Source organism: Artemia sp. Qi Xiang Cuo, chromosome 17, assembly GCF_049724085.1.
Source record: "Artemia sp. Qi Xiang Cuo chromosome 17, ASM4972408v1, whole genome shotgun sequence".
NCBI classification, from domain to species: domain Eukaryota; kingdom Metazoa; phylum Arthropoda; class Branchiopoda; order Anostraca; family Artemiidae; genus Artemia; species Artemia sp. Qi Xiang Cuo.
The window spans coordinates 54,823,387-54,850,339 of record NC_142810.1 but is presented as its reverse complement, the minus strand read 5'-3'; the positions used below and the strand labels follow the sequence as shown (position 1 = coordinate 54,850,339).

The 26,953-nt window shown below is 35.6% G+C and overlaps 1 protein-coding gene across 1 annotated transcript; it reads left to right on the top strand.

Moving 5' to 3' along the window:
- The first annotated feature begins 6,080 nt into the window (after nucleotides 1-6,080).
- Nucleotides 6,081-15,035, top strand: LOC148942364 (apolipoprotein D-like). The gene is made up of 4 exons (XM_089102987.1): nucleotides 6,081-6,212; nucleotides 8,109-8,199; nucleotides 10,771-10,896; nucleotides 14,731-15,035. The coding sequence occupies exons 1-4, from the start codon at nucleotides 6,120-6,122 to the stop codon at nucleotides 14,982-14,984; spliced, it is 564 nt and encodes a 187-aa protein (XP_088959113.1). The 5' UTR covers nucleotides 6,081-6,119; the 3' UTR covers nucleotides 14,985-15,035.
- Nucleotides 15,036-26,953: the final 11,918 nt, after the last annotated feature.

Sequence of the window (26,953 nt, the reverse complement as noted above, 5' to 3'; positions counted from 1 at the left end):
CACTCCCTCATCTCCTGGAGTCCTCCCCCTCATTTTCCCTTAAATTACACGTGTTATTGTTTTTTATTTTATTCTTTTATAACCCATTTCATTTTTTCCCATTTGTATTGTCCTGTCTGAAAACGATCTATTTATTTTAGCAACTATTAATGTGTTCTACATTTGTACCTAATTGCAACCTTATTCCTTCGGTATTGCATGCTAGGAGGGGAGGGGGCGTATTGTTGCGATAGTGTGAAATCTAATATCCCGCATGAAGAAAGAATTATAATGAAAACACTGTTTGATTGGTATTTGTGCATTATACCAAATACAATTGGGAATTAACGCTAGGTTAAATCAAAAGGTTCTATTGACACAAATGGCTCTATTATTTTACATTTTTTAGCATTGCTAAACATAATATTTGATATCGTCCACATTCCATATTGTGTACATGAGTATTACAACAATCACAGAGTCTCACCCCAAATCATCCCTCAAAATGACAATTAATTTGTATCACCCAAATAATTCCTAAAATTTCGATTAATTTTTATCGCCCAAATAGTCCCCTAAACGTAATTTCTGAATGTTCCTTTCTTTTGGCATCTCTGCGCTGTCACATTTAAAATTCCCAGGAGTCAATTCCCGCGTTAAATATATTCAATCTGTCTTGTCTCTCGTTTGAATTTCTGAAAATTATCTAGGGTGTCCTGGTTACACTATTAAGGCTTCGAAATAATAATTCCTGAATTTATCGCTAAGCTGAAAGAAAATGAAGCTATATTAGTTTCTTAATTCCCCTCATGATATATTAGAATTCCCCGTCAGATTTTCAACATTGTCGATGATGCAAATCAATTTCCCAGAAGGAGACACGTGATTTTGTACAGTTAGCCTGGTTATAGAAGGCAGCACAGGTGCCACCCTGTACCTCCTGACCCCATTCCTACTAGGATCTTTCCGTGGGGGTGGACTTTCCACATGAGAATTTCTCTATGGAGAAATTTTCTACAGGAGAAATACTCCGTGGGGGAATTTTGTCTCTGGAAGCAATTTTCCACTAAGCAGGGGGGATTCTCAGGAAAAAATGTCTTTGGAGGGAGGAATTTTTGGCATGATTTAAAAGATAATCAGAAATTAAACTGTTTTTCAAATGAAAAAGTGCTAAGAAGAATTTTTTTCGTAGGAATCGTCCACAAGAAGTTTTCAGGGATGAATTTTTTAACGTGGGAGTAAATTTCAATGGACGGAATTTCTGTAGGTAGGGAAATTTTCTATGTAGGGGGAGCCGGGTTTCCCGGTATTATTTATAAAATGATAAGGAATTAAATTAGTTTTTTAATTAATTTTTTAATTAATTTTTAAAATTAGTAATTAGTAAATTAGTTTAAAAAATTAGTTTTTTTCTACCGAAAGTATTTAGGCTCCCCTTCCTAAATTTTTCATTTTTTTCCTAATTTTTCACGCTAAAGTTTGACTTTTTGTTTGAGTTCTTTAAAAAAAACTCTTGAAACACAAGGGCCGTTTAATTAAAATAATAAAAGCTTTTTCAAAGCTACTAAAAAACTTTAGCGTGAAGAGCGGATGATGTATGAGGGGGGTAGCCCCCCTCCTATATGTAATAATTTCTCTTCGTTTTAATTTTTAATTTTGCTCCTTACGTTCAGTAGAAAAAACTTGTGTTTCTTATTTAATGCATCTGCTTTCACGATAATGCTAAATATATCCGTTTCATTAAGTTTAAAGTTTACCATTAACAGTTATCATCTTGGGAATCTTGTTCATCTTGGGAATCTTGGGAATCAAGTTATCATCTTGGGAATCTTGGGAAACAGTTATCATCTTGCCTAATTCTTAAAGAAAGGAGTAAACACCCTGAACATGTGGAATGATCTCCAAATGAAAATTTCTCCATTAAATTAAGCGTAAATGAGAACCTGTTTGCAAAGGTTTCCAGGCCCTATATGCAAAATAATCATTTTCTTCTTAATTTTTCTTTACAGATGGTCACGGTTTTTTCCTTATTTACAGGAGCGCCAATTAAGGGGGGGAGGGCAATTGCCCACTCCCATAGACTTTAAAAAATACCTTCTTATTTCTAATTCATAGCTTTTCGTGAATCAGCTGCATTGCCCTCCAACCCTTGCCCCTCCTCCTACATTTTCGTGAATCAACACCACTACTTATTTATTGTTATTTATTTTTTTTTTTTTTTTTACCAGGGTTGCTAGCATCAAACCAGTAGTCTAGTGGTGAAAAAGGTTATGGCTTTTCCTGCCACTTTGTAGCGCAGAGCAATAATAACGACCTTGAGCGGGAGAGAATGGTACTAAGTGACAGTTCTGAGATAGCCAATCCATTCGGAGTTACCAAAAAGTTGTAGGTTGGGCTTTTCAGTTTACAAGACCCCAAATGGATCGCCGCGATGCATTTGTGCCCAAAGATTCCTGCAGTCCTAACATACTTAACAGTTAATACTGACAATTGTCATCAAGCTTTATTTAACTAAGTCTATTCATTTGAGGTTTTATAGAATTATATTCATTGATGTATAGTTGCCATCAGTTATTGGGGAGGAGAGGGAAGCTGTGAAGCCTCAAAAGTTCATTTTCCTCCCAAATATTCTAGCTTTCCTTCTAAGAAAGAAATTTTCTTCAAAAAATCCATTCTAAGAAGGTTCACCTTTTAAGCTCCCCTCATCCTGAAGAATATTTTTCAATTAGCCCTGTAATATTGCTGAAGCGGGTGATAGATCTCGTTTAATTGCAAAACCATATTAAAGTGTCAAATAAAAGACTACATTCGTATGCTTACCTGCACAAGAAAGCAGAGAGATGGAGGAGGGGGCCCTATAAAATTTTTTTTTCCAAAGAATTCCTATTTAAAACCATAAATATATTAGCCCTAAAATCCCATTTTGATATTTCAGACCCCTCCACCGTGAGAAACATCTTAAGGTGTCATGTTTTCAGGAGTGCATGTTACTCAGGGATGACAGAATTATTAAGGGAATCTTGGAACGTAGAAATTATATTTGAGAAATCGGGGGGGGGGTCGCATTCTCCAAACATTAAAGATAGCGCTGGATCACATAGTTCGTAGCAAACATTAGAAGTAAGGAGTGCCCGTTAAAAAAAAGAAAAAAAAAAATGGAGTTAAAGAATAGATTTTTTATCGCACAACTTGAAAGACAAAATTTATTATTTATCCTGATATGAGACAACAAAATCTGTTAATTTTAAGTAATTCATCGAAGGTTATTAGCACTGGAAAATATATATTTACTCTTTTAGAAAAAGGTTATAAAATCTCGCAAAAACAGTTGCGATACTGTTCAAAATTATAAATTAAAATTTAACATGTATGAAAACCCTAAGGCCATTGTTACAGAATATGAAATTTCTGATTTCCCAGAGCAGGATGGTCCAATAAAAAATAATTTTGAAAATAAAATATTGTCTCCCAGCAAGAGAGGATTTCCCCACCCCCTGTGGTAGCGCAGTGGATCAATCTCTGCTTGTCAAAACAGAATATAGGTTCCATTCCAGCTGATACAAGGCTCTGCGCAAAAAAAATAAGTAAAATTAAAATATTAAAAAAGTAGAAAAAAAGTAAAAAAAAAAAAAAAAAAAGTAAAAGAAAAAAAAACAGCATATTTGGCCACAGTAGGACCGATACTCTATCGAGCTAAAATTCTGAGTACTACTGAAACGTTCTTATTACCTCCCAGTCTCAGCAGCAATAATGGCGTGCTGTTCATCATAATTACCATTATACGTCATATTTACGGCATAATACCATAATTACGTCATAGTTATCATAATATACCATTCGTCCTTTACCATACATGCAATTCCTATACAACAAATGTATATATGCCAGCAGATTCTCTTACGGAAAGAGGGTGCCAAAGACCTCAAAAAGGGAATTATCCCCGCAATTTTAAACTTTCTATGAGATATACTTTAGATGAATTGAATGAATATTATAATGATTAAGGATTTAACCTCTGACACAGGGTTGCCAACACGGTCAGTTCCTAAAGTGCTACAGTGGCCCAAAATTGCGTGCATCACAGTGATTTCAGGTGCTACAGTAGAAAAATTGACTGTAATAGTTCTAAAATAATATTTTCGTGCTACAAGTGGCAACCCTGCTCTGACATCTCTTCATTAGTAAGAATATACATGGATGGATAGAGGATAAAAAACGTAGTGTGGGTTCTGAAGATGCAAAATAGAGGGATAAAATTCCACCAAAATAATTGATGGCACATAGGACGTCAGCAATTGTCAACAATTCAGTTTCCTTTTTTTTCTTTTTTTTTTAAGAAACAGGTGGGAAACCTGCCACCTAGCCTTGCATCAGCTGGGATAAAACCAGGAGCCCGTTTTGCCAAGCAGAAATCAATCCACTATGCTGCCCAAGGAGGGGGGGGGTCCTCTCTTACTGGGAGACAATATTTTATTTGTAAAATCATTCTTTATTTCGAAAAGCAGGTTCAATGAGTCTTAGAAAGTATTTAAATCTATGTGTAACATATTATTTTATACCATATTACAGGAATAATTAATATTACATTTAAAAAATTATTACTCTTAACTGTGATTAAATAAAAAACAAGTTTTTTCTGCTCAAAGTAAGGAGCAACATTAAAACGTAAAACGAATAGAAATTATAACGCATATGAGGGGCGTTTATCCCTTCTCAACACCTTGCTCTTTACGCTAAAGTTTTTCGGCACTTTTTAAAAGTTACTTATTGTTCTAATTAAACGACCATAAAAATATCCATGAGTCGACCATGGGGATATTTCAGGAGTTGTTTTAAAGAATTGGGACAAAACTTTAACTTTAGCGTAAAGAGGAAGGTGTTGAGGAGGGGAAACTATTTTTTTTTATTTAATTTCTGAAAGAAATTTGGCAGAAAAATCCCCCTCCCCATGGAAATATCCTCTGGAGAATTCAATCCTGGTGAAAATTTACCCCTGGACAATTATCCTTAACGTGTCCACACGTAAAACTGAGCCAGTAAAGAGACAGCAAGACATATAAAGAAATTTCGTATAAGAATACTGGTGATTTCCCCCATTATAAAATTTCCCCTGAAAAGTTCACCCCCTGGAAACTTTCATCTCCTTGGTAAATTCTCTCCTTGCAAAATTCACCCAGCGAAAAATTCGTCCTCTCCTCCCCACGTGAAAAATGCGTGCATACTGCCCAATAATAAACATTATACGTAAATAATAGGCACATTTTATAACTTAAAGACCTTTCTCGAGGGACTGTGGGGGGTCATGTTATCTCCAAGGACGTAGATATTGGGCCTTCAAATTATGCTAAACAAAATAGCTATATCAAAATTTCGATCGAATGATTTTGAAGTAAAGGTCACGTGGGAGGGGGACTAGCTGCCCTCCAATTTTTGTCACTTAAAAAGGACACTAGAACTTTTGATTTCCGTTAGAATGAGCACTCTCCCGATGTTTTAGGCCCACTGGGTCGATATGATCACCCCTGGAAAAAAAAACAAACAAACAAACAAATCAAGACGCATTCGTGATCTTTCTTCTGGCAAACAAAATATAAAAATCCACATTTTTGCAGATAGGAGCTTGAAACCTCTACAGTAGAGGTCTCTGATAGGCTGAATCTGATGGGGCGATTTTCATTCAGATTCTATAACTTTTAGAGGATATTTACCCCTTTTTTGGAAATTGAGGCACATTTTTCAGGTTCGTAACCTTTGATGAGCAAGAAAAAATTTAGTTAAACTTATATATTTGAAATCAGCATAGAAATTTTATTCTTTTGATATAACTATTGGTATCAAAATTCTGTTTTTTATAGTTTCGGTTACTATTGAGTCGGATCGCTCCTTACTTACAGTTCGTTACCACAAACTGTTGGATAATTACTATTGCACAATATTTCATAAATTTTATAACTCCATGCTAAATCACGTGAAAATGTGCATTGATATACTATCTTTTACATAATACAGTTGTAACTTTAGATTTGACAATTTGACTTTGCGCGTCGATTTCCCAATATTGACTTAGATCATTCTTATCTATTTTTTATTATTATAAAGAGAATTGGAAATGTATAATAATTATTAGTGGAAATAAGAAAATGTACCGTATTATTTGTTTTATTGCTACTTTGGCACTGGCATCAGCCATTTGCCCAAATATTGTCACCAAACCTGACTTCGATTACACTCAGGTAAGTCATCATAAGGGTATAGTTAAAAGTGCATAGTGCATAAAGTTTATATTCCACATACTTTGTGAATTGCGCATGATAATAGACTATAAGAGTACAGTTCAGTCAAGCCTGAAATACGAAAATAGCTCAAGTCGCCAAATTACGTACGGGATATGGAATTAGCATGGCCGTCGAGCACAACTTTGACTTTATCCAGAAGCAGTGACGGATCCAGGGGAGGGGCGAGAAGGGCGCCCCCCCCCTAACATAGTCTAAAATAGTGTAATTTACTTAATTAAAGCAAGTTTGCGTCAATTAAACTTGCTCCTAACGCGAGTTTATCGGATCAACCTATTTTGCACCCCCCCCCACCTAAAGAAAATCCTGGATCCACCAATGTCCAGAAGTGCGACTATAGCCCGGCTTGGGCATCACCTTTCAATCAAACAGAGCTTATTTTTTTAACCAGATTTATTTATTTGGATAATTAAATAATTTTTTATTTATTTATGTCTTTTTAAATTTATATTATATATATTTAAATAAATACATTTATTTAAATACTTTTTTAAATTAAAGAACAAAGAAATAGCGTATCTTCCTATTTAATTTCAAAAATAGTAGCCGATGAGAGCTTTCTAAATGGTAAATCGATTGGTCCGCCATAATCAAGTTCAAATAAGTAAGATGGATCTATATCTGAATTGAAGTTATCAAGTATTTTACAATAGGTTGTATAGGTTGCGTCAAGACTGGGCTGGGTAACTGTAGGACAGAGAAAAGTCAAGACAGATAGTCCCAAGTAATTGAGAGGCAAATGTTTAAACGGCAGGGGCACGGGTAAATAGCAGGACTATCCAGGACTCTCTTATTGAAAACATCCTGGTCATGCCAGTTTTTGGAAAGGTATGCCTGCCAATAGTCATATGCTTTCTGATCAAGAATTCAAAAAGAGGCAAAAAGGGGACAACCACAAATGGTCTCAAGAAGAATGTAAAACTGACATAAGATTATAAATTTGCTTGAAATAACAGGCAAACAATCGTTTAAAGCCATCTTTATCTTTCAAATAGTACCTATTCGTTGCCTAAGCTGCCGTTGAGTTGACGTTGATGAGTTCTTTTTTATTTTGAATAGGACATAATTTTATTTAGTAGTTTGTAGTACATTTTTTCAGTAGATACAAAACAACAATTTATAATAAAATCAATTTACTAAACCCAAACGGAGTGAGACAGCATTAGGGAGGGGTTTAGTCACCCTGCATTTAAAGCTAGATTCTAATCTGGAGATATTGGAATCCAAGATTATTGGCTAATCCAAGATTATTTTTAAGAAAGGAAGATTTTTCTTCTCAGAAGTTTTCCTTCTGCATATGTTGTATTCAATTTCGGACCCTAAAATGGTTAGAGGTTTGTTCCTTGGCAAAATTCGTTTTATCTCCAGTGGCATATATGTTTTTTTTTTTTTTACCAGAAAATAACTTCCAGTCTTGCTTTTTTTCTAATCTTAAACATGAATTTTAATGTGCCTTTAGTAATTATATCCCAATTTCTTGCATCTGATTAGACAGAAACATGAGAAGGGGATTTGATTTCCCACCCAAAAATATCAGGACCCCAACTGTTTTCATATGATTCACCCCTTTTACTTTTTATTGGCACCTCTTCCTCTGAAATATACATTCCTCTCTCAAAAATCTTTTCATTGTACTCATTTTATTCAACAAAATATTTTATTTTAATTTACAGCTAATTTATAACAGATATATTATTAAGTACTAATTTCAAATAAAATCATATGTTTTATTTTTCAAAAAAATCTTATCTTATTTCAGTTTTTGACTATTGTTACTATAACCTTTTTTATATTATTAAAATTATTATCATTTGAAAAAAGCATTACATGTTTTAGTATGCTGGGGATTGGTTTGAAATCAGTAGGATTGAAAATGTTTTCCAATACCAAATGTACTGCGTCAGAGCAAGATATGAAGGCACCGAAGGTGAGTTGTTCATTTTATCTCTTTTCTTCCTTTTTTGTGCTCTGCCATCAGTGGTGTTGTCCGGGAGGGGAAGGGGGGCAGTTTCCCACCCCCATTAATTTGGATAAAATTTTTTTGTATAGCCGATACCCGGGAATCTCCGGATTCGGACCCTTTTTGACCCCCCCCCCCCATAAAAATACTGGAGCTACGTCCCTGTATGCCATAATATCATAATCGATACAAATGATTTTCACTGGTGGGTATACTAGGAAATTAAAGGTCGCTTTTTCAAGAATTGGTATTACTTACAATCAGGGGGTGTCGTTTGGGGGGGGGGGGTAGTTTCCCACCCCTAAAAATTTGGAGAAACAAATTATTATATAGCCCATACCCTTGACTCTCCAGATTTGGACCCCTTTACCCCCTCCCCCCCCCGATAAAAATAATGGAGCTATGTCCCTGTATGCCACGATATCATAGACCATACATATGATTTTCTCTGGTGCGCAGACTAGAAAATTAAAGACCGCTTTTTCAAGAATTGGTATTGTTTACAATCAGGGCGTTGTTTGGGGGGGGGGGAGATCAGGAGGACAGTTGCCCCCTAATAATGTAGAGAAAAAATTGTACATTCCATGCCCCTTGACTATTCGGATATGGACCCCTCTTGGCCCCCCGCCCCCAAGAAAAATGCTGGAGATTCGACCCTGCTTAAAATCTTAGGTAAGTTGCATCAGAAGGTCAACACGCGAACCGATGGTTAATCAGAACATTATGGTAATTTTTGACACATTTATTTATTTTCTCTAGTTAGGTCAAACAAGTTCAAAAACTTGTTTACATGTAATGCTACGGCTATTGATCAAACAATTCGTGGTAAAAAAAAAAACTGTAAGTAAGGAGCGACTCGGTTCAATAGCAACCAAAACTTTAAAAACCAGAACCTTGACAACAAAAAACAAACAAAATTGGCTTTTATTGATTCCAATTTTATAAAATTCATTAAACTTAATGTTACCCATCAAAAGCTACGAGCCTGACAAAAATTGCCTAATTTTCGAAAAAAGAGGAGAAACACCCCCAAAGAGTCAAGCAATCTTAATGAAAATCACATAGTCAAATTCAGCGTATCTGAGAACCTTACTACAGTTTCAAGATTGTATATGCAAAATGGGGAATTTTGCCTTTTTTTTGCCAGAAGAAACATCACGGATGCGTGTTTATTTATTTACTTTTTCTCCAAGGATGATCATATCGCACCAGCGACCCTAGAAGATCGGGACAGGGCTCATTTGATCGAAAATCAAAATTTTTAGTGTTCTTTTTAAGTGGCAAAAAACATTGGAGGGCAACTAGCCCCTATCCTAAGCCCCTTTTCCCCCAAAATACATCCGATCAGAATTTTGTCATAGCCATGTGATTCATTCTAGTTAAAAGGCCCAATAACTATGCCTTTTGGGAATCAGACACTCCCATAGTCCCTAGGGAAAGGGCCGTAAATTACATAATTTGACCATTGCTCGCATATAGTGTTTGTCATTGGGAAATTAAACGGATATTTTTTGGGGGTAGGTTTCACAAGGGCTGCTGAATTTGAATAAGATGTATTTTAAAAGAACTTTAAGACTTTTGCGTAAAGAGCGAGGGCTGAGGAAGGTGCAGCCCCCCCCCCCTCATATACGGGATAATTTTTATTCATTTTAAGTCTTAATGTTGCTCCTTACTTCCAGTTGAAAGGTTATGTTTTTTTATGTAATTGCTTGAAGGCAAGGTTGGCATAATCATGTCATGAAGTATTACAAGTGAGAATAGTAAGTCAAAAACAAGGCCTGTTATCATGATGTATGAAGGGCAAAGGTTTTCCACAAACCAACAGATAAATGTTGGCTACAACACCTACCAAACACTAAAAAGACAAGAACTAGAGTATCAAAAAGGACTTTAAAAATAAGATTCGTAGCTCGAAGTGCGGTCTTTTTAAAGAATGCAAATGAAAAGCAGTTGATGAGTGATGAGCCAAAAAGTAAGGCAAGAGAAAGGTGATACTGAGCTCTCAACTGCCACTCTTGGGAGACATCTGACAATTTATAAGCGGCCACGGAATTCCTGTGTTGTTTTAAAATTACTCTTCTGTGAATGGGCACCTGGCACTTTGACGATAAATCCGGTCAGTCCAGTTTGTATTAAGAAAAAAAGTCACTCAATGTATTTTTGCACTCCCTCGGCATTGTACGCCCCTATGCCCAGGTCTAATGGACCAATGCATAAATCCTGGCCTGGTCGTAAAGTAACAAACAAACAGTTATTCGAATTTAAGAAAAATTTTTCTGTGAGAAATATGCACCTCTACACACGAGGGCGTATATGACTTCATATAGGGATATACTTTCCTGTTTCACAGGAAACAAGAGATTACTTTCCTGTTTGACAGACTACGGCTTCCTCATAAAATACTTCTTCTATGGTTTTATCTAAATTATACCTTGGTTTCTTCTGCTTTTACTCTATGGTGCGGATTTTTATTTCTTTATTAACTATTTGTCTATATTTGAAGGATACTTATAACTAATTCTATAGAAAACATTTCAGAGCCTGGAGTAGTTAGTGTGTACAATGTAGCAACAAGACCCAGCGGTGAATTCACTTCAATCAGTGGCAGTGCTTCTGCACCAAATGCCAGCGCTCCTGGCACCCTTGTAGTCGAATTTCCAGGACGTGAGTATTTCTTTTCTTTGTTGTTTTGTCTCGATTTATTATTTTACCATCAAAGAGGACAAAAAAGAAAAAGAAAAAAAGTTTTTTACGAAGAGACAAGAAATCACTGATTTTAATAAATGTTACTGATTTTAATTTAAATTTTACTGTTTGTAACTAATTTAATTTAACTCAACATTTACTGGATTTTGTTTCGTTTCAGACAAACAAGTTACTTTATAAAATATTTTCTAAAAAGTTTCATATTTTCTTATTTTCATTTTTTTATTTCAACAGTATTATTTTACAATCATTTTCAAAAAAGTCTTTACAAATAAAATCTTACTGTTTAGAAATGCTTATGCGGCACAACTTTTGACTCTGAGTTTAGTAAAAGCTTACGATCGTATATGTTATATTATACCATAGTCTTATATATTTTCAAGGTCACACAAATCTGATAAAATATAATACTTTTGAGCAGTTATTGGAGGAAGTCTGGATACTTCAAACAGAAAAACAATTTATTTTTCAGATTAGAATTTTCCTTCTTTTTTTTATATGACTTACTTTGCGTTAAAACTTTAATTGCATAGTTACACTGAATTAAAAAAAATGTATAAGTAGAACATTTTCTGCTGAATAAATCAAAGCTGAAAGTAATTAAAAGTAATAGAGGAAATTAAAAGAACCAGTAATTATATTATGCTGAGTCAGATTCAGACCAAAAACAAGAAAATTGATGTTCTAAGCTTATGCTTTTGTAATTGAAAAAATAAATCAAGGCAAATCTTCAATCTGATTGGTCAGTTTTACACATTACATTTAAAAGTTGACTATAGCTTGACTAACGATAATATACTCTTTATATTAATTTATGCCCAGGGGGCATATACGGTGTTTATAGGAAGTGTTGTAGTAGAAACTCAAAAAGGGCTCATTCGATTGAGAATGCCCTTTTTATCCGGCTCAATGGTAACCGAAACTCTAGAAAACGGTATTTTGATACCAATAGATACATCAAAAGAATCAGATTTTAATGCTGATTTCAAATATATAAGTTTCATCAAGTTTAGTCCTACTTTATCAAAAGTTACGCGCCTGAGAAAATTTGGCTGATTTTCGAAAAAAGGGGGAAAGACCCCCTAAAAGTTACAGAACCTTAATGAAAATCACACCATCATATTCAGCGTATAAGAGAACCCTACTGTAGTGGTTTCAAGCACCTATCTACAAAAATGTGGAATTTTGCATTTTTTTGCCAGAAGAAAGATCACGGATGCGTGTTTATTTTAATTTTTTTTCCAGGGGTGATCGTATCGACCCAGTGGTCCTAGAATATCGTGAGAGGGCTCATTGAAATGTAAATTGAAAGTTCTAGTGCCCTTTTTAAGTGACCAAAAAATGGAGGGCAACTAGGCCCCCTCACACGCTCATTTTTTCCCCAAAGTCACCCGATCAAAATTTTGAGATAGCCATTTTGTTCAGCATGTTCGAAAATACTTTGAGTGTGTCTTTTAGGATGACTTAATCCCCCGAACATTCTGGAGAGAGGGCTGAAAGCTATGAACTTTACCTAATGTTAACGTATAGTATTGGTTATTGGGAAGTATACAGACATTTTCAGAGGGGATTGTTTCTGGTAGTTGGGGGGGGGGGGGGTCGGGGGTTATGTGGAAGAACCTTTCCATGAGGGAAGTTTTCATGGGGGAAGGGACATTGCTATGAAGGGGACGCCGGATTTCCCAGCATTATTTTAAAAAAAGATCAGAAATTAAAAAAAAGTTTTTAAACTGCAACAACAGCAACATCAAAAACTTAAAACGAACAAAAAATATTACATATATGATTGGGTTCACCCCCTAGTCAATACCTCACTCTTTAAGCCAAAGATTTTTTAGAACTTTCATAAGAGCTATTTATTCTAATTAACGGCCTTTGTGATTAAGCGGTAATTTTTAAGGATTTGAAACAAAATTTGAACTTTAGGCGTAAAGAGCAAAGTATTGAATTGGTTGCGAACTTTTTGTTATACTTTTTAAAAACATATGAATATAGAAGGTCGTTACATAAGTCAATTCGTAAGTTATATATATTTATTACGAATAAAAATTTTCGTAAATAAAATTAAACAAGTTTCGAGAAAGCCATTTAACCAAATAAAAGTAATTTAATGTGCAAAATTTGTTTTAATTATTCATGTACGGTGAGCCAAGACCAAAACCTGCATTAATTCAAAAACGTTAAAAAATTAAATAAAAAAAAACCAGTTTTTTTTAACTGAAAGTAAGGAGCGACTTTAAAACTTAAAACGAAAAGAAAACATGCTGTACATGACGAGGGATGCCCAATCTTCAACACCTTACACTTAGCACTAAATTTTTCTATTGTTTAAAAAAAAAGAGTTATGTGCAAGTAAAACGTTTGCGTAAATCGCGCCGTATTGTAGATGGAATAGTCCCTTTCATATAAAGACTAATTTCTGGTAGTTTTAAGCGTTCACGTCGTTCCTTACTTTCAGTTAAAAAAAACTTGTTTTTTTTTTATTTAATTATAGTAAAGATCGATGTGGGTACAATGTATTATCTTTTTGTTGTTGTTGTTGTTTAAACCATGGTACTTTGTATCGAAAGAGTACTCGTAGGAACTTCGAAAAGGGCTCATTCGATTGAAAATAGAAAGGGCTGATGCCCTTTTTAATAGCCGAAAGTGATTGGAGGTAAACTAAACCCCCTCCCACGCCCACACTCCCATTTGACTTTATGTTTAAAAACTAAATGTTACCATAAAATTAAATCAAAATGCACTGTGTCAATGATAATTCCCAATAAGGCATCTCAGCAGTATCCCAAAAACGACTGAGGGTATTATGCTCAAACTTTCGGGGCTGCTTCTGCTCTTAAAATTTAACCAAATCAAAATAGCGTAAGTGTATCCAAGCTATCAAAGAAAGTAAACAGATTTCTTTGCGAATGGTATCAAGTTTTCCATTTCAGGTCAACTAGAGGAGGTATGAAACTAAATTAAACACTAATATTTGTGTAAAGATTTTTAAGAGGGTGTATGTTGTTAAAAATTGCTGAAATTTTTTTTTCAGCATACAAATAGCAGGCCAAACTGTAAATTCTTAAAAAAACGAAAGGATTTAAAGAATTATTTTCTTTTTCTCTGAAAAGACTATGTCAATATAAAACGAACAGAAAATAGTTAAAAGAAATTTCTCCCCAAAATAAGTATTTCAAAGAAAAGTAAAGAACTCCATTAAACAAAAAATGAGCAAAAATAAAATCAAATAATCTACCAAGCGTGAAATTACCACAAATCAGCATCGATAAATAAATGAAACCCAAAACGAACAGAAATTACAATAAATAACCGAGTCAAACTCAAAACGAGCAGAAATTAACATGAGTTGGGCTTAAAACCACTATGCCTTCCCAAGAACAGAACATAATTTGCTCTTTACTGAAAAAATATAAATGTTTTTACTTTTATGACTTTAATAAATCAAATAATTTTAACATTTTGATTACTAAATATCAGTATACGTATATTAAACTGACAATGCACAGTCATTTAAATTTTTTTAGTAAAGTGCAAATTTTGTTCTGGCCTTGGGAAGGCATAGTGGTTTTGAGCCCAACTTATGTTAATTTCTGCTCGTTTTGAGTTTGACTCGGTTAATAATTGTAATTTCTGTTCGTTTTGGGTTTAATTTATTTATCGATGCTGATTTATGGTAGTTTCCCTTTAGTTTCTTCATTTTTTTTTTTTTTTGTAGGACGACTCTAAGGTTTATGTATTTTAGAACCAAAACAGTGAATAGTTGTTCACAACGACTTTAATTAATTGCAGAACCAAATGGTAATTACTGGGTCCTCGATACTGATTACACAAACTGGGCTGCTGTTTACTCGTGCGACAGCCTCTTGGGACTTACCGTTCAATTTGGATGGATTCTTGCTCGAGAAAACGCAGTCACTGAGGATGTATACAACAGAGCAATGACCAATTTTGCTCAGCATGGAATTGACACTACACTCTTCCAGAAATTCTATCATGGAGAAGATTGTATCTATGATGCCCCTGAAGTGCCGCAGAGATCTTAAATTATGGTTTTCCTTTTTGTAAACAATTAAATTCGAATTTATTTAAGCTTACATCGTTGTCATAAGTCCGACTAAAGGAGAATACAAAATATTTTCCATAACGGCTAAAGAAAGCTTGTCATTCCGCCTGAGAGCCAGGGATACGAAATTGGCTTGGCCAACTTGTATAGAAAATGAGACACGTAAAATTAATTTTTCGGGAAACATTTTAGTAAATTACAGACTTCAAGATATAAATAACGAAGATGCTCCTGAAGTGCCGCAGAGATCTTAAATTATGGTTTTCCTTTTTGTAAACAATCAATTTTAAACAATAGCTATGATGCTCCTGATGTGCCCCAGAGATCTTAATTATGGTTTCCCTTTTTGTAAACAATTAAATTCGAATTTATTTAAGCTTACATTGTCGTCATAAGTAACCTATTAAGTGGAAGGGTAAGGCAGTAAGGTTACCAGGATAGTGTTTTAATTATTAATGCATACAGATCCATTGGGTGCCACCTCTAGTGATATATTACTACTTCTAGAGATTTTTGATATTCCCTAAAAAAAATCAATAAATCACTACATTATTGGAGAAAATCACTAAAAATAACTATAAAATCACTAAAATCTAGTGATTTTTTCAACGGGTGGCAATTGTGAACTAGAAACCCTCATAATGATAATTGATGTCATTACAATAGACAGAACAGTGAGCAGGAAATACATGTCTGGCAAACACTAATTATGAGCGTAAATGATTGTAAAATTAAATGGCAGCGTTTGCAACTCTAGCACAAATAACATGATTTGTGCAGCTGGCTCAAGTCTACTTACACATTCTTGGGGCCTTGAGCAAGTCAGTATTCCAGCATAGAACTATAGAATATTACAGAGTTTATGGAGAGCGCTGCCACGCCTTTCTAACCGATCTGTAATGTGCCTGTTGACCATTTATCGCCTTTTCACCAGGTATCAGTGGCGTGATTTCGTTGAAATCCTGAGGGGGGGGGGGGAAGTTGGAGCCAATTCTCCCAAATCGAGCGAAAATGACAGTAAAAACTAAAAAATGAGCACTATAGTACCATGAAGGTAAAGATATACTAACGAAAAGTGACCCGCTTCTGTGGATGCTTGAGCAATGCAGGCTTACCTTAGTTTTGACAAGATTTTGGAAGAAATTAAATTTCAGCTGAGGGGGAAAACTAGGGTCTGGGGAGGGCAGCAAACTGAGGTCTGGGAGGGGCAGATGCCCCCTGCCTAATAGCAAATTACGCCCCTACCAAGCAGTGGTGTCAATGTTGCGCCAATTCATGGAAATGTAGAGGGTCAGGAAAGGAGGGATCAAGAGATTGGTTGGGGAATTAATCTTCCCTCCCCCCAATTGGCGATTTAAGTATTGCTTCCCCCTAGAAGTTTTTTCTTGGCGCTATCTTAAGTTCTCAGCAGTTTTTTTGTGGGGAAGCCATCATGTGGCTCACTGGTCTACTTTGGAACAATGAAAAATTTAATAGTAATTTTATTTACATGGAAGTTGTGATTGTCTATAATCACAAGTGTGAGCAGCTCTCAAGGGTTAAACTACTTCTTCTATAGTTCTAAAATATTTCTTAATTTCAGGAGACCCTAAATCCAAAATTATTTATTTAAAATGACAACCGTGTTCTCGGTGACGGCAGCCGGTGCGTCACCTTAACTTATTTTTGGTCCAATTAAAGGTTTGTGTATAAAAAAAAAAATATCATAACAAATTCTATTTTGAAGAATAGTTATTTTCGGTAGTTATCACATCGCGGGCAAGAGAGCTAAAAACTTTTCGTTGCTTTACTCTGTAGAAGTTGAACGAAGCGCAGATTATAACGATTTCATTTGTCACCAGATTTTCAAAAGACGGAATCGCAAAAAAGGAAAAGAGACAAACGTAAGCAAAATTTTGTTCGAACACAACCAGACCATAAGCCAAAATGAGGTTGCTTTCAGCTGAGCTCCCTATATTCGTAAAATTGTACAGAAGCATTTATGATGTTTCAAGATTGTTTGAATTTGCTTAATTTTGGGCAAGTCCTGAAAACTAGCCCATTCCGATAAATGATATCGTTCTTTAAAATTTAAAATGGATATTTGATAGTCACGATAGAAGAATATCAAGTGAACGTGCCCGGGTAAACGGTAGAGCTATATATTTTCTTCAGAAATTTGCATCATAGCTTGAAATTCTCAGCTTACCACATTGAAACTGATTAAAAATAATCATATTAATTAAATTAAAGTTAAAATTAAGTATGTTTGAAACTAAAAATGGTTAATCACTTTAAAATAATTGAACAAAATAACTTACTAATTTCTTTCTTCTTAAGGAAATTAGAAGACTAGTTTTTTCTTACTTAATTTACTTACTAAATTTCTACTTAAGCACTAAATTTTTTTTTTTTATTTCTGTTTTTTTTGTAAATCTGTAAATTTCTCCTAAAATAAATCCTATTTTTTGCTCAGGTCTTGTCTTTCAGTAAAGTGCTGACTGTGAATTACTAAATTTCCACAGTGACTTTGCGATTACTAAAATTACATAATTAAAATTAGTTAAAAAGTAATTAGATTAGTTAATCTTCGTTAACTAAATTAGTTAATTAGTTAAACTTAAAATAAATTAAATTTGAAATTTAATAAACCTAATACTGATTAGTTATATTGAAATTAAATAGCAAAAGAAATATTTCTGCGAGGTATTCTTTGCTTGGCTTCCATATTGTTAAAAAAAAACTTTTAATTTTAAGAAAGAGCTAAAAAAAGCTATATTTTTTATTTGAAAAGAAAACAATATTTTTTATTTAAAAAGGGGGTGTATTACAAGATAAGTTTGGATACAATTGAAAAAATATTGGCATTCACATCAGCTGTATTTTGGAAAATAAGCAAAATTTCTGGTAAGTCCCCAAAAAGATTACATCATTTGAATGCAAACTTTGAAGAGGGGTAATTGGAAACGCATTCCATGATCTATTTTGGGATAAAACACCGGACGCATGTTTGTGTTTGATGAACATTGAAACTAACAGACCAAATATTATGATTGAACTGAAGTTGAAATTGTTCAATATTCTTAAACATTTCATAACGCAGTTACTTACATAAGCAAGTCACAAATATCAAAAAATGAACCAAAAATTGTTCTCTAAAATACTAAAAATGAAAAAACAGGAATTGGGTTTTATAAGGCCAATGAAAATATTGGATGAATCAAAAGCTTCGGTATGTGGTTTAGAATCCTTACACTCAGTAAAAAGATTCTAGTTTGTTTTTCCAGCCTATCTCTAGACTTATATGGGAAAACACACTTTTATTATCATTGTTTCTGTTCAGTTTCATTCATATCTGTTCAAAAGCCTAAAGCACAAATCCCACGAAAACGAGCCAAACTACTACCGTTACCCCCTGGAGTTCAAGTTTACTTAAAATCTTCCCTTATGATCTCTCCCTACCCCATTCGGGGAGAGTCTGCTTTATTTGGTTCAAGATGGATGGCCAAAACCAACATTAATTGGCAACATGTAGTTCTTCACCCAGAGAACGATTCCTAGCCATCCCAACCTTTCTTTCACCACAAAAATCGCAGCAACAAACGCTACCCCTCCATCCCAATCTATTCCAAGCCTCCCTCTTTACAACCTCCCGGGACGTTCTAATTTCCCTTAAGTCTTTCCTTACGACATTCTCCCGCCGCATTCGGGGAAGACCTGCTTTCCGTTTAGCCCTAGACGGTTGGCCGAAATGGACGATCTTTGGCAATCTGTCACCCATCATCCATATAACGTTTCTTAGCCCTGTTAACCTTTCTCTCAACATAGCCTTAGAAGCCTATATTGAGGCTATATGAAGGCTATGAATCATATTTTTCGTAAAGCCTATTGTTTGAGATAGGGTCAGCAAACCTTTCTTTCTCTAAAGCTTTTCCCACTATACAATAGAAATTAGGATACAACAATATCTTTCGTATATTTTGTTGTTTGACATACCAGTCAAACCATTTAATATCAGTGAGACAGGTACCTCAGACTCTGTAGAAAATTCCTCTGGAAAGAAGAGAAAACACTACATACAAATGCCGGGTACACCCCAGCCTCTAGTGCCCATGGTCATACTGATCTGGAACGCTTCCAAGGAAAGCGTAAAAATTTGGGCATAAGAACCTACTTTTGAAGCTTCAAACAATACTCCCCTCAACCTATCACTTGATCTCCTAGTTGCAAGAATATAGCCTACATAATTATGCAGTCATCCGTTAAAAATTGTATACAAAGCCGCGGTTTCAGGATCAGCGGGTTCGAACACGGGTTGTTCTCGTCTAGTCGTCAAGTTTCTAGTTTTTCGTGTAGTTTCAGCGGGCTCGAAGTTACAATCCCGTGTTTGATGCACTAGATGCAGTGATGCACAACGATTGTTGCACTAGACGAGAACAACCCGTGTTCGAAGACGGGGTGTTCACCGCTCAGCGGGTTCGAACATGGGTTTTTGTCGTCTAGTGCATCAAGCGCTGTGCATCAGTGCATCAAACACGAACATTAATTGGCAACATGTAGTTCTTCACCCAGAGAACGATTCCTAGCCATCCCAACCTTTCTTTCACCACAAAAATCGCAGCAACAAACGCTACCCCTCCATCCCAATCTATTCCAACCCTCCCTTTTTGCAACCTCCCAGGAAGTTCTAATTGCCCTAAGTCTTCCCTAACAACATCCACCCGCCCCATTTGAGGAAGACCTGCTTTTCATTTGGTCCTAGACAGTTGTCTGACATGGACGATCTTTGGTAATCTGTCACCCATCATCCATATAACGTTTCTTAGCCCTGTTAACCTTTCTCTCAACATAGCCTTAGAAGCCTATATTGAGGCTATATGAAGGCTATGAATAATATTTTTCGTAAAGCCTATTGTTTGAGATAGGGTCAGCAAACCTTTCTTTCTCTAAAGCTTTTCCCACTATACAATAGAAATTAGGATACAACAATATCTTTCGTATATTTTGTTGTTTGACATACCAGTCAAACCATTTAATATCAGTGAGACAGGTACCTCAGACTCTGTAGACAATTCCTCTGGAAAGAAGAGAAAACACTACATACAAATGCCGGGTACACCCCAGCCTCTAGTGCCCATGGTCATACTGATCTGGAACGCTTCCAAGGAAAGCGTAAAAATTTGGGCATAAGAACCTACTTTTGAAGCTTCAAATAATACTCCCCTCAACCTATCACTTGATCTCCTAGTTGCAAGAATATAGCCTACATAATTATGCAGTCATCCGTTAAAAATTGTATACAAAGCCGCGGTTTCAGGATCAGCGGGTTCGAACACGGGTTGTTCTCGTCTAGTCGTCAAGTTTCTAGTTTTTCGTCTAGTTTCAGCGGGCTCGAAGTTTCAACCCCTTGTTTGATGCACTAGATGCACTGATGCACAACGCTTGATGCACTAGACGAGAACAACCCGTGTTCGAAGACGGGGTGTTCACCGCTCAGCGGGTTCGAACATGGGTTTTTCTCGTCTAGTGCATCAAGCGCTGTGCATCAGTGCATCAAACACGGGGTTGAAACTTACAAACCCGCTTAAACTAGATTAAAAACTAGAAACTTGAAACTAGACGAGAACAAAAAGGTTCAAACCCGCTGAGCCTGAAAACGCGGCTCAATTAAGCTTTGAAACACATTGGTAAATCGAAAAAAAAACTACATTACAAAAAGTGTCAGCAGCGACCTTTATCTGGAATTTTTTTCTTCCCCTTGCGATTCCAGTTTCAACTTTTAAAATTTTTACAAAATCAAAAAGTATCTCTCCAAAAACTTATTTTACAAAATGAACTGAGTTTAAATTTATATATGTTAGAAATTACATATTATGCTGTAGAAACGGGCTACCATCTCTTACCCCACTCCTCGCCATAGAATGTAGCTATAGGGTTGAAAGTCCTGGGTCACATTTGATGCGTTTTAGCTATAGCCATTCTTGACTTTCATGACAAAACATATTTTCTTATTATTACTACTATCTAACCTCTGCCCATTTCAAGTCATGTCCACCAAAAGTTATCAAAGCCGATTACTCTGTAGAAGTTGAATGAAGGGTGAATTGTAACGTTTTCATCGGTAGGTAGGTAAAGTTTTTTTTTAGGTAGGTAAATCTCTTATTAATACAACTAGTATAACAACTTCAACTTTAATTTTATAACAATCATAAATATTTAAATAAAATATACAACACTGTCGAAGTGAAGAAAAACCTTTGAGGGTTTACGGTCGTTCAGACGTCCACATAACTGTTAACCCATAATATTAATTAGATCAAATTAAAAAATAATAAAACAATATAAAATAATATATAGGCTAACAATAAATGCACAAAAATAACAAAAATTTAAATAACTCAAACAAAGATAATAATAGATAAATAAAAATATAAAATAATATATAATAATAAATACATAAAATTAAAAAATTTTTAATAACTCAAACAAAAATAATATAAGATAAATAAAAATATAAAATGATAACAAATCCAATCATAATCAATACGGTACTCAACTCCCCCTCCAGCGTCCCACATTGCCCTCCCAAACCCACCTGACCCCCCATGACCACTTTTACCTAAATTCAACAGTGAATTGCAGCCAGGAGTTATTAATTTCTCTCGGGATAGTTCTTTTACAGTTTCGTCTTGAAAGTTTTGTTTATGCCAAGCGGATACTTTGAAAGTCTTGCACTTCCATACTTCTTGCTTTTTTGCTTTTTATTTTGCCCTATGGTTCAACGTATCAACTATTTAATTGATTATTTCCCATGTTTCAAAATATTTTAACCATCTGATACGCACCTGGTCAACACAGATACGCACGCTCCTCCTCCATCCTAATCCAAACAAAGCCTCCCTCTTTACACTCTCCCAGGAAGTTCCCATTTCCCTTAAATCTTTCTTTATGGCATCCTCCCACCCCAACCGAGAAAAAACCTGCTTTCCGTTTAGCCCTAGATGGTTGGCCGAAACGGAAAATCTTTGGCAGTCGGTCATTCTTCATCCACAGAAGAGATATTTTGAAAGGCCTCTGCTATTAGGATAATTTTTTGGAAGACTTGTTCGCGTTCTAATCTGGTTGATAGACTAGCCTTTTACCACATGAAAGATTATTATACCCATCGGCAAAGAGTATGGACAACTTATAACAGTAAAAAATAGCACTAGTTTCGAAAAGAAAAATCACTACGCGCCATCTAGTGTTTGAAGTGTTGTTTGAGCGTGCGTATCTGTGTTAGCTTCAGGCGGCTTGGTGCTGCGGTGAGCTGTTAGTAGTATTAGTAGTAGCATGTACATTGAGTAGACAGCGTTTGTTTAAAAATTCATAAAAGATTATACGATTTCTTTATTTCAATCTAGATTCTCGTTTGCTATTCGAAGGGCTGACACACTTAAGTCTCCTTATCAATTTTTACCAAAATTGCTTTCAAAGCTCCCCTTGCTGCTAGGAAATATTACTAACAAGCCTTTTTTCTTTGAGACTGTTAGCCGACTCTAAGACCCGCAAAATGATTTTTACAGTATCGAATTCCCTTAATGTAATATTAATTTCATTAGTCTGCAGCACAGTTGGCATTCAGCCAAAACGTTTGATTCCCTGCTCTTCATCATCCAACGGTGTATTACAGTTGAGATAATTCCATTATTATAATCTAGGATAAACTGAATAGCTTGCTATAAACGTTAGGTGTTACAACCCAATGTCAATTGTTTCTCTCTTGTTGAATAATGCCTCTGCCGGTATTCCAAGAATACAAAACTATCCGCTGTCACGAGAATTACAGCACAATTTTTGCTTGATAGCGCTTCGGTCCACAAAATTTTATTTTGCAATGGAAGAAATCTGTACTTGATTCTGCCACTTTTCTTATATTACTTGAAAAGGACACCTGAGCTCTAAGTTTTCAAGGTACCGAATCCCCTTATGTATTAAGTGTCTAGACAATTTTTTTTTATGTATTAATTGACTTAAATCGAAAACTCGGGAAAAAGTTGATTAAAGTACTATTTCAATGATTTTCTCCGATTTTCATTCGATTAGTTGCAATCTACCAAGCCGAGTGGATTGATACGCTGGATTTACGATCCTTTGTACGAGAGGGCGAGGGTTCGAATCCAAGTGTACGTAATTATTTGGTTTGGGCTTCAACCAAAGAAAATTTAATTTCTGGCAAATTATCCCCGTCGGTTCTGAGAATTTATCTGTTTCTTTCCTGTAACTTTACTTCGTATTTTGACCCTTGCTTACTCAGACTCTAGTCCTTGGGGCATTTATGGGAGAAGCGCCCTGACATTAATTTGTGATTATTCATGTTAGTTTTACGTTTGACTTGCCTGTTCACTAGATGGAGGAAGATTGCTTTCATGAGAAACAAGAAGACTTAAAGAAAAACTGTAACAAAAGCGGAAAAGTAGAAATAAAAATGAAAAAAGAGGAAAAGGAGAAAAGAAAGAGAGAAAAAATAAAAGGGAAAAAGAGAAAATAAAAGGGAAAGGAACAATAGCAAATAGAAGAAAAGGAGAAACAAAAAAGAAAAGGAAAAAACGAAAAGAAAAAAGAAAAATAAAGAGGAAAAGGATAAATAGAAAAGGAAAATGAGAAACAGAAAGGAAAGGAGAAAGAAAAAACGTAAAAAAAAACGAAAAGAGGAAAAGGATAAACAAAAAAGGGAAAGGAGAAAAGGAGAACTATTCGATTTAAATCTTGTCAAAATAAAACGTCTGGTTGTAATTATTCACCTCTTCAGGGAAAACTTTATGGCAGGCACACTTGTTCTGAAAACAACATAATAAAAATGAGTAAAACCTTGTCTACTATTTCTGTTAACTAAGAAAGCTATAACTGCGACTATTCTTATCTTGACTACTGCTGCTTCTGCCACTATTACCCCTAATAGCACCTTTGCTACTACAACAAAAGGTACCAAAAGCACTGCTATAAACAAAACAACTCCTTCCATGATCTCACCCACCCCGACATCTACATACTCCAACGATGAGAACCACGACTAATCCCCCCAAGACTGTTCCTAGCAAAACTGCTGCAACCCCAAAACCCCAGGTGTTAGTTCTAACTCCGGTGAATACAGTTTTTCTTTTACTTTCAAAGGTAGTACTAATTGGCCTAAAACCTTGTACTAATTGGCTTTTGTGCTGAAGTTTAGACTTACAGCATTTAAAGTAGATATGTAGCTTTCTCATATCTGTGCTTTGTTAACAAGATCTTGCATAAGGTGTCTTTGTAGTATTTAGATGTATCCTATTCCATTTGACCAACAAACTTAAAAAACAATACTTTGTTTTTATCATATGCATATCGTCATTCTCAATAAGACGTATGTTATTTAGGTTATATAATAATCACTGAAAAACAACCTGGTAAATGAAACAAAATTAAAATAAACTGATTGGAAAGATATGGCTTACCGTCCTGACCCTGTCCTAGTCATCAAACAACTCCCTTGATTGAAATACAATTTAACACTGAATGAACCCTTTGAGATATATCATTATATCTCGTGAAGTTGGGTATATACTTCATTACATACCCCCCTCCCCTTATCGAAGGCTCGACTACAAACCTCCAAAGCAGAAACCTTGGTTCAGAGCTGAAAAAAAACTTTTTTTTAGAAAAGGAAAAAATGGTGATCTCCCAGCCATAGATAGCCGTCGCAAAAATTTTTAGAAAAAAAACTGAAATTTTTTCTTAGAATTTTTAGAAAAAAAAGAATTTTTTTTCTAAAAATTCTTTTTTTCTAAAGAATTTTTAGAATTTTTAGAATTTTTTAGAAAAACTGAAAAAAAATTTAGCCGAATTTTTTTTTCGAAAAAAAAGCTATAAAAAAACTTTTTCTTAGAAAAGGAAAAAATGGTGATCTCCCAGCCATAGATAGCCGTCACAAAAATTTGGTCCAGTAACAGACTGACTAACCACTCATCCAACCCATATTATTTAAGGCAAGGGAAAAGTAATTCCTTAAACATCAAAACAAAGTGACCCCAAGGTGACCAAGGGGGAATTACTAATTCCTGGGACAACTTAACATTTGTTAATATTAAAAATTGCAAAAATATAATTCTTAGGGTGGATGTCATGGACTTGTCAAGAGAATGCATACGTCCTGACTGGGTGGGGGCACATCTTTTAAACATAATTTGATTATTTTTAATTGCTCTAAACCAAGAAAATAACCACGGAGAACCGCGAGGAACCAACAATAAGGGAGAAGATAAAGAGGAAAATACTTTACTAGGGGAGCAAAGAAGGAAAAATAATATCCCACAGAAGGAGAACTATCGACAATTAAATTCACAGAAAAAGTATTACCGAGTTCAATTAACGTGGCAATCAAAATATAAATGATGAATTGATCAGAGGGGAAAAACAACAATAAAATAACTATACACGGTACATACATAACGAGCATACACACAAATAAACGACAAACATAACAATAACACTAAACGATACATCGCTTTAATAACTGGACTTCTGTAATGGCATGGAGCTGGGGGAGGTCGATGGCTGACAGCTCAGTATCTTACCTGGAGGAGTATCAACTGATGGCTCAGATTTTTACTTCACTATAGAGCTTTCCACTACCAACTAGGGCTGTATCTTTCTGGTGGATGTCAATTTCTTTGAGGACGACGAAGAGGCACGGATGGTTCGGCAGGACTTTAACTGGCAACTGACGAAGGGGATAGCTATGAATCGACTGGAAGATCGTGAGCATCTGGCAGGAGCTTTTGATGTTAGGGGACATCGCTGGGGAGGGGAGGTGGTGCTGCGCTGGTCAATTGTCGGAAGGCGAGGTGATAAAACAAACCACTGAAAAGGTTATAGAGGTATCGACTGGTGCTGATCTGGGGTGTAGGAGGGGTTGGGGTGTTGAACAGAGTGGCTGGCAGCTGCAGATATAACGGGGTAGAAGTAGGCAGTGTTGGTTGGTTTGAATGGCTGACAGTACTGTGACCGAGTGATGCTGGTAGTTGCATATATTCAGAGTTGATCGATAAGGGTGACGTCTAAGTGGCGGTTAAAATGCCTGATTCAAGTCCTATGGCTGTTTCAGTGGGATTTGTGGTTTGAGGTCATTCAATGGCGATTGTCAAGCCCATAAGGGCAGATGAGTTTACAGATGAAGTGACCATCTTATTTGAAGCTTTTTGAGACCTGAAGTTACAGCTCCTCTGATAGCACCGTCTGTTTTGCCACTAGTGTTGTTTCCTCCCCTCTGGTGGTGGTCTGAAGCAAGAATAGACTGTAGAGCATCATCCTTAAAAACAGATTTATGTGAATTTGTTTTTTAGGGATGAGTAATGGTCGGAACACCAGTAAAACAGACCCACGTTGGTTTTATCTGGATCTGAGAAGCTACTGTATTTGCAGGGCGCTGGGGAGCTGGTGCACATCGAAAAGAATGGCCATGCAATGAACAGTGACTACGAAACTAAGTCTGCCGATTTGCGACCAGATATATGGAGTAATAAGAGCAATCTTCGAGGAGGTTGGGGATAGAGCTTCTTGGTTTTACTACTGGTTCAGATGTGACTGGTTGAGGTGAGATTTCTTCCGATGCCTGGTGGATTTTACCAGGCTGGAAAATCCAATACTTCAAATTCGATCGAGCCAAATGGTTATAATGTACCACCTCAGTTTTTGTTCCTGACAGTTCAATCGCATCATTCAAACCTTCGTTTAACTGTCGGATAATACGATAAGGCGTTTCAAAACAAACCTTTGCAAGATTACCACCCGGACCGGCCGGCGGTGGCACCTTCAAAAGGACGATATCATCCGGGTCCGACACCTTAAACCATGTTGCTTTCTCATCTGCATGACTATTCTAATAATCTTTTGACGGGGAAATCTTACTGAAAATTTGTTTACGGGTTTCAATCATTTTGTTCAACATTTGGGATT